A 14,490-nucleotide genomic window follows, 5' to 3' on the forward strand; every position below is an offset into this window, starting at 1 on the left:
CAGTACACACTGACATATTTCCAATGACAAGGAGGAATGAGTATTCAAGCAGCGTAAACACCGTAAGCATTTCCTAAATCAACATTAATGGAAGCCCTCAGACAATCAACACGCAGCTTCCGCTACAAATGGCAGCAACCCCCCCACCTCTAATGAACCCAGATATTCACAAACTCTCTTCCTTGACGCGAGCTAAGCCTTTAAAGCGTATGAGTAGGATTGCTCTCTTTCATATATATTCATTCGCAGAGATAACCCACTCTCAACACCCCTAACACAATACACCCGGCCTGCCACTCATCGGAGGCTTTGGTTAAACACAAGTACACTAAGCAGGCCATCGTTGTGTTGTGTCTTTTATTTTTCACAAGTTTAACCAAGCTCCATCAGGTGGTTCTAATAAAACTGTAACCATCATATCTGTGAGCAGTTGAGTGGCTAAAAAGCAAAGGTGTCAGAGCCAGCAGGAGTTCAACCAGCTTGTGTTATGTAACTAGCCAAGTGATTTGTGCCCTTTAACCTCTCTGTGCCCCAGTTTTCTCACCTGTAAATTAGAGATCATTCAGAGTAGCTCATGGGGCTGCAATGAGGGTCAAATGAAATTGTGGAAATACAAGACTTGACATAGGCCCTGCACAGAGAGAGGATTCAATTAATGTGCCTACTGTTGTTACTCATCTGGAATGCATTGATTCAGGAAACAGAAGTGATCTTTTTCTCCTCACTTTAAAGTCGAGGATGTGTATGGATGATGTGAATGGTGTGGATGGCATGGATAGTTTGGGTGGAGTGGACGGTATGGACAGTGTGGATCCTGTGGATCTTGTGGACCACGTGGACGGTGTGGATCTTGTGGACAACGTGGACGGTGTGGATCTTTGTGGACCATGTGGACGGTGTGGATCTTGTGGATCTTTGTGACCACATGGACAGTGTGGATCTTGTGGACCATGTGGACGTGTGGATCTTGTGGACCACATGGACGGTGTGGATCTTGTGGATCTTGTGGACCACGTGGATGGTGTGGATCTTGTGGACCATGTGGATGGTGTGGATCTTGTGGATCTTGTGGACCATGCAGACGGTGTGGATGAGCACAAGTCTTACAGAGAAGGAGTGGGGAGGAAAGGAGGCAGGGGACGCAGTAACCAGAAACTGTCACAGTGGGCTTCTTGTTTTCCACAGGTCTTTCTCATTCACATCCTTGGTCTTACAGTTTACGGAAATTTCAAGAAAAACCTCCCATTTTGTGGCTCTCCATGGAATGCTGGAGTAAGAGTAAAAAGCATTAAGAAGGGGCTCAATTACATAAGCCCTAGCTCCTTCTCATCTTAAGATTGTCCTTTTCTAGTTCTGTGCTACAGCAGTGAAATCCACAAAGATAATAGAGATAAGTCAGTCCATTACATGCATGCCTTTCACAGCGAGGTTCCGACTTGGGAATTCCAGCTATTTGGACCAACGCATACTAGATTGTGTTATAAAGACATGGTGGGTTATGTTAGACCATTTTAGGGAAGAGCAAAGGGAATGTGATATTTCTTAGATAATCCATCTAAGAAATCCATCCAATCCACCCAGAATTTAACAGAGAGCCCCAGAGAAAGAAGGAAGTTTAAGGAATTTTCAGTTTGAACTTGGTTCGGCCCCCAAACCCTAGGAGGTAGGATTGGAAGGCCTGCCCAAGGGCAAGGGATACTGGGGATCAGAGACATTGAGTAACACCTCCAAGGTCACACAGATCACAAATGGTGGTGGCAGCAGTGGAATACAAATCTTTTTTTTTTTTTACTGCCCCAGAAAGTAAGAATGACCCCAAGTTTCCAGGGACCCTCGCTGCACCAATGATGGGGATTGGCTGAGACTAACCAGGTGGGAATTTATTCCAAGTGCCTTCAATAGTTTCATATGAAAGTTATATATGAAATTTCACAGTGTTGTATGAACTAATGTCACTGTTTCCAAGATGAGTTGCAAGATAACTCTTGTTTGTGTTAGCGAAAGAAAACTTCTTTGGGGGGGATGACAGAAGAAAAGAAAACACATCAGTTCTCCATCTAAATTGCTGTGAGAAGAAAATATCCTGAATTGAATAACTCAGGACTCGTTCTTTTCCCAAGAGAAAACAAGTTACTTACGAGAAACAAGCTTGAAATCTCTGCACCTGGAGCAGCTTCCAGAGGCTTTTGTCCTGACCAGGTTTGGGGTGGGGGGAGGGGGGGGGGGGGGGGGGGGGGGAGGGGGGGGCGGGTGGAAAGAGCTGATCCTCTGTAGGTGGGTAAACAGCGACATCCAGTGGCCAATTAAATTTACCAATCGCAGTCTCTCAATTCAACTATCTACACAGAAAAAAAATTTAAGAGCATGTATTTTATTATTTGACAGATTTTTACTGAATAACTAGAAGATACTAGATGTTACGATAGACATTATATAACACCCTTCAGACCTACAGAAATTTCCACACCAAAACCAACGCCTAAAAAAGAAACAAAAATATCTGGGGCCCTGAATCTTCTTCCAAATGCCCAAGGTGACCTAGCCAGACGTCAATGAATTACAAGGGAATTAAAAGACTCTGCCTGGGTTCACCACCCCGTCCAGGGCCCAGGTGACCAGCTGAGTGCAAATCACAAAGTCCTGCCCTGTGCACGTTGATTCAAATAATAGCTGTTTGCACACATCCACAATTAATCTCAGGACACGGAAAGTGTACTTAGTTCTCCTGACTTCCCCTGGCCAATCGTTCCATAACTTGGTCGAGCTGCGTTACCTTCCACTTTTTTTTTTTTTTTAAATATTCAGATATTATCGCCTTGGTTTTTTTTTTTTTTTTTTTTAAATGGGAATTATTTATTTATTTATTTATGGCTGTGTTGGGTCTTCGCTTCTGTGCGAGGGCTTTCTCTAGTTGTGGCGAGCGGGGGCCACTCTTCATCGCGGTGCGCGGGCCCTCTCACCATCGCAGCCTCTCTTGTTGCGGAGCACGGGCTCCAGACGCGCAGGCTCAGCAGTTGTGGCTCACGGGCCTACTTGCTCCGCGGCATGTGGGATCTTCCCAGACCAGGGCTCGAACCCGTGTCCCCTGCATTGGCAGGCGGATTCTCAACCACTGCACCACCAGGGAAGCCCACCTTCCACTTTTGTGATGAGTAAACTAGCACTTTCATAATTCCGTTATAGATGATTTGGGGAAATCAGCTGTAACAAACAAACCCTAAAAGAAGCTGAAAGACCTGGTTTTCCACTGCGGGCTGTAACCTTGGCATCCTCAGGCAAGATGTTGACCTCGGTGAGGCTGAAGGTCTTCGTTATGAGACGAGGTCATTTGCTTCACCTCACACGCTGTGAGGACTGGATGAAGTTGTCTCCCTTTTTCTGAGCACCCTCAGTGCCCGCCCGGCTGCAAGCTTCGGCCCCGTCATCACCCAGCAAACGGTGCCTTCTCCTCCGCTCCACGCCCCAGTTTACTGTCTTCTCCTCCGCTCCACGCCCCAGTTTACTGTCTTCTCCTCCGCTCCACGCCCCAGTTTACTGCCTAAGAGTCAGCATCGCTGCAAGCCTTCCTCCAATTCGACCAGCTATGCTTCTACAGAACTCCCCCCCCTTCCTACCGCAGCTCAAGCAGGAGCAAAGAGGCCATGAATAACAAGTCGCTTCCAGTATTTACCACTAAATCAGAAAGCCTGTGTTTCAAACGTATAAATCGTACCCGTGACAAAGGCATTGAGTCTCGGGATGCTGCGGTTCCTAGACTTTATTTATGAACTTGGTGTCACACAGAACTTTATTATTTTCATTTTAGATCAAATTCTTCCAAATCTTAAGGCATGCCCGGTTGAAGACTATTGCGCCAAAGAACCAACTATTCCAAAATTTGTTCCTTAATGATTTCACCCCAAATGGTAACCAAGTCAAAACAAAATAAATTGTGCTCTTTGTTCTGATTTAATTAACCAACGGTTTGACCAGACTCATTGTGCAGAATGAGTTTATGGCATTTGCAACACTGGGGTCTCTTCCCCTCACCACACTGAACCTGCCCTCCGGAAATAAGAGGGTGATTTGTTTATTCCAGTTGGGAGGTAAAGGGAGCACGAAAGTAATATGTGTGACATTTCATTGTGAGGTGTCCTCACTCTAAATAAAAACATTATTCTAAAAATCCACCTTAAAAAAAAGATAAGTTATAAATGATCAGAGTTGAGACCCCATAGTCGTTGGATTTCAACCAACATCTTTTAATTGAAAATGGAGTATGGCCCCAGGAGAAGCAGTTAATACTTTTAAATAAAGCAATCCTTCATCTTAGATGAGAAGCATCAAAGATTCATGTTATATATTATACTTACTCCAATTTAAAAACTCAACTGAGGGCTTTACATATTCAAGAATAAGGTTCAAAGAAAGGGATTCTCCGTTAGCCAGTTAGCCAGAAATCAGGTAAATTAGAATACACCATTCTCTAAGTATTTTAGGGAATCAGCATATTTCTACCTTGTGTCATTTTTGTGAGCCCTCAAAAAATGTAGTTAACAGAGAATATTCTCGAAACTATGATATTTATTTTCTGAAACAGAAAATCCTATCAAGGGAATCTCTTGTTAATTTTTTTAGTATGATTCCAGAGCAAACACTTTGAGTGGACTTGGGCCCGGTATTCCAAAAACAAAGCAGCACTAGCACCTCATGTTTGTACAACATCTACAATTCAGGAGGTTCTCCCCCCTACCCCATCCACCCCCCCCCCCGCCCCGTTCATCTCAAGCTTTCCCTGAAACCTACAAGGTAGACAGGAAGGTATTATTAGCTCCATTTTTCAGATGAGAAAATAGAGGCTCAGGGAGTCATAAGAGTAAGTAGGAAACAGTTGCTCTGTCTTCTTGGGATCTGACTGGCACTAAGTACTTAAACCATTTCACACATAAAAAATGGAAAAGTAAAAAAAAAAGAAAATGGAAAAGTGCCGTAAGATACGTATGCTGAGGGCTGAAGGAGTTAGACTGGCCAGCCCTGCCCTGAGGGTAGACGGCTCTGCTTCCTTGCCCAGCCAGGCAACCACCCCTGGGGCTTGTAGGGATGATGCTTGAGCAGGGAAAGCAGGAATCTGACTCACGTGCTTGTGGTCCAGAACCTGGAAGACGAGAAAGATGGGGAGAAACAGAAAAGGAGATGAAAACAGTTTACAGTGGAAGTCAAAGCACATGCAGACCCCAGAGGCTGGTTTCTGAGTGACAGTGGACATGTGGCCAGATGAGGAAGAGCCCACCATTCTGAGCAAAACAGATGATACGTTTTATAGGAAATCAAGGGAAAGAGCCCTCTTGCTGGCATGGTCAGAAGCAGTTCCGGGGAATAAGAGTGACCGCATCCCCCAAACCAGGCTCTCGTCCCAGATCAAGTGGGTTGTGAGTGTTCACGACAGAGAAAAGTTGAAGGCTGTCCATTTGGTTCTTGAGGCTACAGCGTGTTCCTCGCGGTTCCATGGAATCCTCAGGCTCTTTCGTTTTCTCATTTCAGGTTTTGCATTAATTTCAACCTGTTCAAGACATTAAAGCACTAGAGAGTTGAAAGATTCTTGAAGGTCTCCTTTCAAATTTCATTCCAAGGCTTCTAGCTAGCTTTTCTATATTTAATCAAAAGCACCCGGTGCCCGCTTTCAAAGAACTTGGCACCCAGCGCCCTGCCCACCAGCTGTAAACTGCAGCACTTCAAAGCACTGGTTAGACTGACCTCAGCCAGTCAGACAGAGTTGAGAAATCCAGGGAGCTTCTCCGGGTGAGGATAGAATGCTGAGTAAATGTTCAGTGTCACCTGTGGCCGAATACAACCATGGAATGGGTGCTGGGGTCGTTATCTGTGACATGTGAAATGCAAGACAAAAATCTTTTCTCACTCTCTCCTTATTGTTTTCTAATCTAATTGACAAAAAACCCACAGAAGTACAGTAAAAATTCCTCTCTAGCCAATAGGTGAAAATATATTTTTGTAGGAGAACAATCAAAAGGTGTACACGGAAACGAAAGGGAATGAGCTGGAGTAACCTCAGTTTGAGAAAACGGGAACATGCTGCATAACAAGAAAAGTAACAGACAAAATGGGAGGAGATGCAGCCCGTGGCTCAGGGCATCGGCCTCCAGGTTTCAGGAAGGAAATTCATCAGTACAGTAATTCAGGTTTTTAGTTATGAATGGGGCCTATTTAATTCTCCAAACTTACTACTATTTCCTGAATGGTATATCTTTCTGAATTGACTATATCAGTGAGTCATTTCCGGGACTTTGGCAAAGGGCTCTACAAATGCTGTCTCACAAAGACCAGCACCAGCTCTGGACACCGCCCCGCCCTCCCTGTGAAAGGTGACTGGCTAATGTCATGGACACAGCGTCAGTGGACGTGCACAGCCCCTCGACAGGACGCTTCAAAATGGTTCACGTTCAAGTGTTTGAAATTATCATGAACTATTGTCCCAAGAATTAAGAAGTGGGTAAAAGAATTCTTCTGTGTTCTTATAATAAACCCAGGAAGTTCAGAAATATTTCTTGCCTGACTCTAAAACAGAATTAGGACATTAAAGAGGGAAGCCCTGGGATGCCTTATCCAGTAATAACGTGGCTCTGTAGTTTCATGGAGAAAAATGTTTTCCGTATATTTAGCTGCCGGTTGCTTAGAACATAGTGGATGAACCTGTTTTCTAATATATAGAGACTTTAGGATTATATATATATATATATATATATATATATATATAAATAAAAGATATAGATACATACACACAAGATATAGATATACAAGATATATGTCTAAAAATAAAATAGGTATTAATATTATAAATATAAATAAGACTGTATTAAAAAATATCATTCTCTTTCCACTACAAGATATATATGTCAACCAAATCATGTGTGTATATATATATATATATATATATATATAAAATATAAAATTGGAACAGCCAGTTTTCTTTCAAGTGCTTATTTGTAATGGATCATGCCATATGATGAACTAACACCTTAAAAAACATTTAAAATTTTTAAAAGCAGCCATACTGATGTACAAATATTTAAATAAATCTGTGCTGTCAACCCAATTCACTCATTGGAGAGATTAATAAATTCTAAGGTAAGGAAGTAAACGTTGTGTATGAATGTGAATAAGGTAGAAAGAGGGAGTTCAGAAGGAAAAATGAGATAAATATTTTATACATTTGTAAACTAAATGTATAAAATTTTTTTTTACTACAGTAACAAGAATAGCATTGTAAATCAACTATACTTCAATTTAAAAAAAGAATAGCAATACTTCAATGAGTATCACATAGGTCCTAATTCCATGTTCACAAGACAGGTAGAAAAGGAATGATAATTTTTAATGTAGTCTTATTTATACTTATAATTATTAATACGTACTTTATTTTTAGACCTCATGCACAAAGTCAATGAGAGGAAATAATATAAAGAGGAACGTGAGAGATGCCAGCTGACAGGGATTTTAAAGTTATGCCCCCACCAAGGGCAAGTACTCCATGAAAAACTCAAAACGACCTGCAGTGGGGAAATGACTGGATTAGGGAAGGAAAGCCTTCAGAGGCTGCAATCAGCTTTGCAGCTAAGCTGGCTCAGTCACTTCCTTGTCTAGGCCTCAGTTTCCTGTCCTGGCAAGTGGGCCAGCTGATCTGAACGTTCCCTAAAGCTCCAGTCGTGCCATGCTCTGTAGAGAACGAAGTGGACGCCACACCAGCTGGGGCTGAGGCAGAGCCACACGGATGCACATCCCACACCTCCGCATCACCACGTTCCTCACCCTCATCTCCATCGCATCATCAGGGCGCACACTGGGCCAGTGCCAACTGACAGCTTCTGCTACAAAATCTCTCTTGAATCCAACTCCCATGTGGAGAAGCACAGGAGCCACTCTGAGCATATCTGTCCTCCTCTAAACAAAACTGCAAGGTCAATCCAGGCTGTGGTCCAAGCGACGGTGTCAAGGTCCAACAGGGGCTCCCAGAGCAAAACAGCGCTGAGAGACTGCGGCCCAGGGTTAATGAAATAAAGCTCGCAGAGTCAGGGCCTCATACAGAAAAAGGAAAAACCATCTCTTCTCCTGGTCAACAAGTGTGCACTAAGCCCAAGAAGCCACTTCCAAAGTTCCATAAGGCTGTCAACTGACTCTTCAGCAGAAACTCTGTAGGTCAGAAGGGAATGGCATGATATATTTAAAGTGATGAAAAGAAACACCTACCACTATGAATACTCTACCCAGGAAAACTTTCATTCAGATTTGAAAGCAAGATCAAGAGTTTTACAGATAAGAAAAAGCTAGAAGAGTTCAGCACCACAAAACCAGCTTTACCAGAAATGTTAAAGGGACTTCTTTAAGCAGAAAAGACCACAACTAGAAATATGAAAATTATGAAAGGAAAAATATGATAGGTAAAGGCAAATATAAAGTAAAGGTCATATATTAACTACTTGTAAAGCTACTAGGAAAGTTAAAAGACAAAATCATCTATATCCACAATAAGTAGTTAAGGGATACACAAATCAGAAAGATGTAAAACATGAGGTCAAAAGCATTAAACATGGCGGGACGTTAACAATTCAGGGTCATTAAATTCATTTGAACTTAAGAGATCAACTAGATAGATAGATATAGAGAGATAAACCTCATGGTAACCACAAACCAAAAATCTGTAATAGATATACACAAAAAGAGAGAAAGGAATTCAAACATAACACTAAGATAGTCATCAACTCACAAGGAAAGAGAGCAAAAGAAGAAAAAAGGAACAAAAACAAGAAAACAACAAAATGGCAATAAGTACATACATATCAATAATTATTTTAAATGTAATGAGCTCTAATTAAAAGATATATAGTGGGTGAATAGATACAAAATCAAGACCCATATTACGCTGCCTACAAGGAACACTTCTGATTGAAAGACACACACAGTCTGAAAGTGAGGAGATGGAAAAAGGCATTCCATGAAAATGGAAATGAAAAGAAAGCTGGAGTACTGATAGTCTTGTCAAACAAAATAGACTTTAAACAAAGATTGGAACAAAAGACAAAGAAAGACATCACACAAAGATAAAGGTATCAATCCAGGAAGAAAATATAAGCATTGTAAATATATACACACCCAACATAGGAGCACCTAGATACATAAAGCAAATATTAACATACATAATGGGAGAAACTGGCAGTAACACAATAATAGTAGGGGACATTAACACCTCATTTACATCAAAGAGCAGATCATCCAGACAGAAAACCAATAAGGAAACATTGGCCTTACGTGACACATTAGACCAGTTGGACTAATAGATTTATATAGAACATTCCATCTCAAAGCAGCAGAATACACATTCTTTTCAAGTGCACATGGAACATTCTCCAGGTTAGATTACATGCTGGGCCACAAAAACAAGCCTCAGTAAATTCAAGAAAATTGAAATCATATTAAGCATATTTTTTGACCACAAACTTATGAGACTAGAAATTAACTGCAAGGGAAAAAACTGCAGAAAAACACAAACCTGTGGAGGTTAAAAAACATGTTCTATACTAAGCAACAAATGGGTCACTGAAGAAATCAAAGAGGAAATCGAAAAATACCTGGAGATAAATGAAAATGAAAACACAATGATCCAAAATCTCTGGGACACAGCAAAAGCAGTTCTAAGAGGGAAGTTTATAGCAATACAAGCCTACCTCAGGAAACAAGAAAAATCTCAAATAGACAACCTAACCTTACACCCAGAGAAATTAGAAAAAGAAGAAACAAAATCCAAAGTTAGTGGAAGAAAAGAAATCATAAAGATTAGAATAGCAATAAATAGAGACAAAAATAATAGAAAAGATCAATGAAACTAGGAGCTGGTTCTTTGAAAAGATAAACAAAATTGATAAACATTTAGCCAGACGCATCAAGAAAAAAAAAAGAGGACCCATATAAATAGAACCAGAAATGAAAAAGGAGAAGTTACAACCAACACCACAGAAATACATAGGATCATAAGAGATTACTAAGAACAGTTATACATCAATAAAATGGACAACTTATGAGAACTGGCGTTTCAACCACGTATGCGTATGGCAAAACAGCACTGTGTTCCCCTCCTTGAGGGTCTTGATGTCATCTGACGGGTTGTAGCATTCTTTTGTGGGGACCTCCCTGTCACCCTCCTTGGGGGTCTCCATGTCATCTGAGGGATACTAGCAAGAGATTCAGTGCCTCCCTAAAATATCTCCACTGAACACTAGTTAATGAGATGAAACTGTTTATTTTTTATATGAGTTTTTTTTGACTCAATCCTTGACTTGCACTGGTTTTCAAACATTGGTGTTTATGTTACTTTACTGTTAGTTAATAAGCAACTCTGATTTAGTAGACCTGGGGTAGAACCGAGGAATGTGTCTTTCCCCCAAGCATTCCAAATGATTCTGATAAGTGTGGATGTCACACCACACTTTCCACATCACTATTGTACTGACACGTGGGCCTCTTAGATATTAGTGGAAATTGTACCTAAGCATATGTTTGAAAACTTTCACCTTGTAATTATGCAAAAGCATTGAAGGAAAGGTGAATTTTGGTCTTCCTATTTTTTTCCCCCTTGAAAAAAATTCAATCTAACATCAACTCTTTCTTGAGCCCTCACTGTATGCCCAGAAATGTGAAAGCATTTTAAATTACCTTACTTAATTCTTATTTAATTCTCATGGCAACCCTATGGAGTAGGTATTATTATTACCACTTCATAGATGAGAAACCTGAGGCTCAGGACAGGCACACTCAAGGTTGTACAGTCACAGTGGTGTTGGGAGGGTTCTTTTATTATTTCTCTCTTCAAAATCCAAAGATCAAATATGTGTCTTTTTGTTTTCCATTTTGTTGCTAAACTTCATTCTTGTTACAGGATACACTTCCTCATAAGGACCAGGCTACACATTGTTATCTTCCTCTGTCTGAAAGATAAAAAATGAACAGAGGAATATCTATCTCGGCTGGCAGAAGAAAAGAGGAAACATGCCAGAATACATAGAGAACAGAGGCTTCACAAACAATTTTAAGGGAAAGAAGCTAAATACAGTGTCTCATCAGCTAAATAAAGAACTCTACATCCAGGTCTGGAGGAAACAGGATAGTATCATTAAGCCATACATGCCCAGACATATGGGAATGTGATAAAGGCAGATGGAAAGGCAATTTCCAACAAATGCCTACCTGGAAACAGGCTACAGTTTCCTGGCTTCTTGACCTCACTGTGAACACAAAATACATCAGAGCATGTGACACTCCTCAGGGAAATTCTTTAAAAAACCGAACATACTTGGGAACAAAGTAAAGCACAGCCTCTGGACACAGGAAGAAAATGCTCACCTAAAATTAAGGCTTTGACACCTCAGTCAACTGGAAAAATTCTGAGTGGGAGCATCTAAGAGGGACCCAGGACCAAAGAAGTGTGAGTGACCAGTGGAACCATCTTTTAAAACAACACCAGCAAAACCCACACACATGACACATGGGTATCAATAGAATTGAGGTCAGAAAACGTCCATCAGCCTTGACTCAACACTGGAAAAGCAACCACACTTGGGTCTTCGAGCTCCAACTTCAACACATCCTCTTCCAAATGATGTCATTTCCATGTTTCTCTGCCACCCAGCATGCAGGACCAAATCATATTCTATTGTTTCTTTGCAAACTACCTTAACGCTTTGAGTTCATAACACATTCTCCTCCTAAGAATTGTAAGATGTGAGCAAGAGAAAGGCAGAAATGGCATCACCACCCAGGAAAAGCTCAGCTACAAGCTTCTTAGTTTATGAAACAATTCAGAAAGTTACAGCACTGGAATTTCCACTGCTGTTTTTGTTTAATTCATACTGATATATAAAATTTGAGAGATTTAGAGACCTTCAAATCATTTAAAATGTCAAAGTGCAAGGATATAGTGACTTATCTCCCTGCATCACCGCCTCTCATAAGAATCCTAACAATTTCTATTTTTTATGTTTACATTTTTTAAAATTTATTTATCTATTTATATTTTATTTATGGCTGCATTCGGTCTTCGTTGCTGCACGTGGGCTTTCTCTAGTTGCGGCGAGCAGGGGCTACTCTTCGTTGCAGTGTGCGGGCTTCTCATTGCGGTGGCTTCTCTTGTTGCAAGCACAGGCTCTAGGCGCACGGTCTTCAGTAGTTGTGGCGTGTGGGCTCAGTAGTTGTGGCTCACGGGCTCTAGAGCACAGGCTCAGTAGTTGTGGCACACAGGCTTAGTTGCTCAGCAGCTTGTGGGATCTTCCTGGAAAAGGGCTCGAACCCGTGTCCCCTGCATTGGCAGGTGGATTCTTAACCACTGTGCCACCAGGGAAGTCCTACGTTTACATTTTTATTTTACATTCTTTTTAGATGTGACTGATGCCTTATGATGAACTGGTAAATTTCCAAATAGCATATATGTTTAAAGAAGCCTTAGTATTGAATACAATCCCATATTATTTTATCCTGGCAGGGAGTTTTCCAAAGTAGCCTGACTTTAGTTTCAACCACAATAATTTTTAGAATCAGCTGTTTCCATAGAACTGTGTAAGACGCCATACAAAGAAAAAGTAAGCAGAGCTCTGACCTCATGGAATTTATACTCAGTGCTGTCTTTGTTGCCACTAATAACTGTGAGCTAACTGGGCAAGCAAAAAAAAAGCCTTTAAAAAGGAAAAACTCAACTTTTTCCTTCCTACATAGGGAAAAACCCAGTCTTCCCTACTGTGTGTGTTTCTTCCCTGTGTGTCACACTACTACCACACTCACACACCTCTGGTTGCCAAGTGTTCGATTCTCTGGGACACCAATTGGGTGTCCAACCATTTAATTCAATTCTGATACTATCTACCTGGAGATCCCATCAGATCCCAGATCCCACACGTTAGGGGTTCAGCCCTACAGGGCTGCCCCTCACCACCTCAGGTGCCAGTCTCAAGCCCAGGTTATCACCTGTGCCCCTAGCTGATCAGCTACAAGCTGGGAGGTCCCAACAACCCCCTCCAAATCAGGACGCCAAGTGCAAGTACAGGTTGTTACCTGGACTTCTGACCAACTGGCTATAGATCAGAGGTTCCCAGAGCCCCTCCATGGTTTTCATTAATTTGCTAGAGTGACTCACGGGTCACAGGGAAACACTTGCTTATGTTTACACGCTCATTAAAGGATACGATAAAGGATACAGATGAACATCCAGATGGAAGAGATGCTTAGGGAGAGGTACGGGGAAGAGGCAGAGCTTCCCTGCGCTGTCAGGCAGGCCATTCTCCCAGCACACGTGGCCACCAGCCCAGAAGCTCTCCAAACCCTGTACTTCGGGGGGTTTTGGAAGCTTCATCACGTAGGCAGGATCCATCATAAACTCCATTTTCAGCCCCTCTCCCTTCTCAAAAGAACATGGAGGGCGGGGCGGGAAATCCCAAGCTTCTAATTATGGGAAGGTCCTTCCTGTGAGCAGCCCCCACCCAGGAGCAACCCGGAGTCAGCTCATTAGAACACAAGACACTCCTATCACCCAGGAAGTTACAGGCGTTTCAGGAGCCTTGTGCGGGAGTCAGGGGCAGAGACCAATATCTATTCTTTATCATCTCGCAACTACGTAGACAGAAAAAGAGAGAAAGCAGTATTAATTGCCAAGTGAATGGTACTACCACTCGGATCTTAGGACTTAGGAAAGGAAAACCCAAGTGTGGGGAGCTGGGAGGGAAGACCCACGTCACTGGGAAGACGTCATCCACTCCCTGCTTCCAACCCCACCCCCTTCCGATTCCTCCCTCCCACTGCCATATAAATTGACTTTCCAACTGGTCATTTTTCTGCCTCAAACCCTTGCATCATTTTCTGCTGTGTACAGAGACAAGCTACTTAGCCTGACCTGAGGCCCTGCGGACAGGGCCCTGCCCCATCTGGCTTTTCCAAGGAATCCTTTGTCACTCCACCCCACCCCCTTCAACTGTCTGTGTTTCTGCATACGCTCTTCCCTTGCCTAGTGTACCATTCTTCCTCATCCTGGTCTTCTGCATAAACTTTTATTCATCCCTCAGAACCCTCTCTAAAATCTTCCTTAGCTTTGAAAACAGACTGCCACACTTCCTCCCTGGGGGAGCACGAGGCCATTAGCATATCTCGTATTTAAACTGCAAGGGCTGTGCTTGCCTCCTTTTCAACCCTATGGAGGTGTGTATATGTGTGTGTTTGCTTCTACATGTTTCTTCCATACATCCAGCATGGCTGGGTACATTATAGACGCTCCATGTATTCAAACATGAATACTGGTCAAAAACGAATTTGGGCAAGCCCTTGGAGGATGTAGAAAAGAAGAAAAAGAGGCAGGACATCCAGCTTTGAGACCAGCCTAGATGCTGGAAACACAAGTTCTCTTCCAGTGCTCAGGTGGGTGTAACTGTGAAACTGCTCGGCAAATAGGAGAAACAGGAGATG

The 14,490-nt window shown here is 42.2% G+C and overlaps 1 protein-coding gene across 1 annotated transcript in view; it reads right to left on the reverse strand.

Moving 5' to 3' along the window:
- Positions 1 to 726: 726 nt before the first annotated feature.
- The window catches only part of DCDC2C (doublecortin domain containing 2C), a 155,579-nt gene continuing 141,815 nt past the window's right edge, over positions 727 to 14,490 (reverse strand). The window contains 1 exon segment of the mRNA XM_036872599.1: positions 727 to 1,102. Within this exon segment, the coding sequence (XP_036728494.1) occupies positions 727 to 1,102 (376 nt within the window).

The sequence above is a fragment of the Balaenoptera musculus genome, chromosome 13 (genome assembly GCF_009873245.2).
Source record: "Balaenoptera musculus isolate JJ_BM4_2016_0621 chromosome 13, mBalMus1.pri.v3, whole genome shotgun sequence".
In the NCBI taxonomy this organism is placed as follows: Eukaryota; Metazoa; Chordata; class Mammalia; order Artiodactyla; family Balaenopteridae; genus Balaenoptera; species Balaenoptera musculus.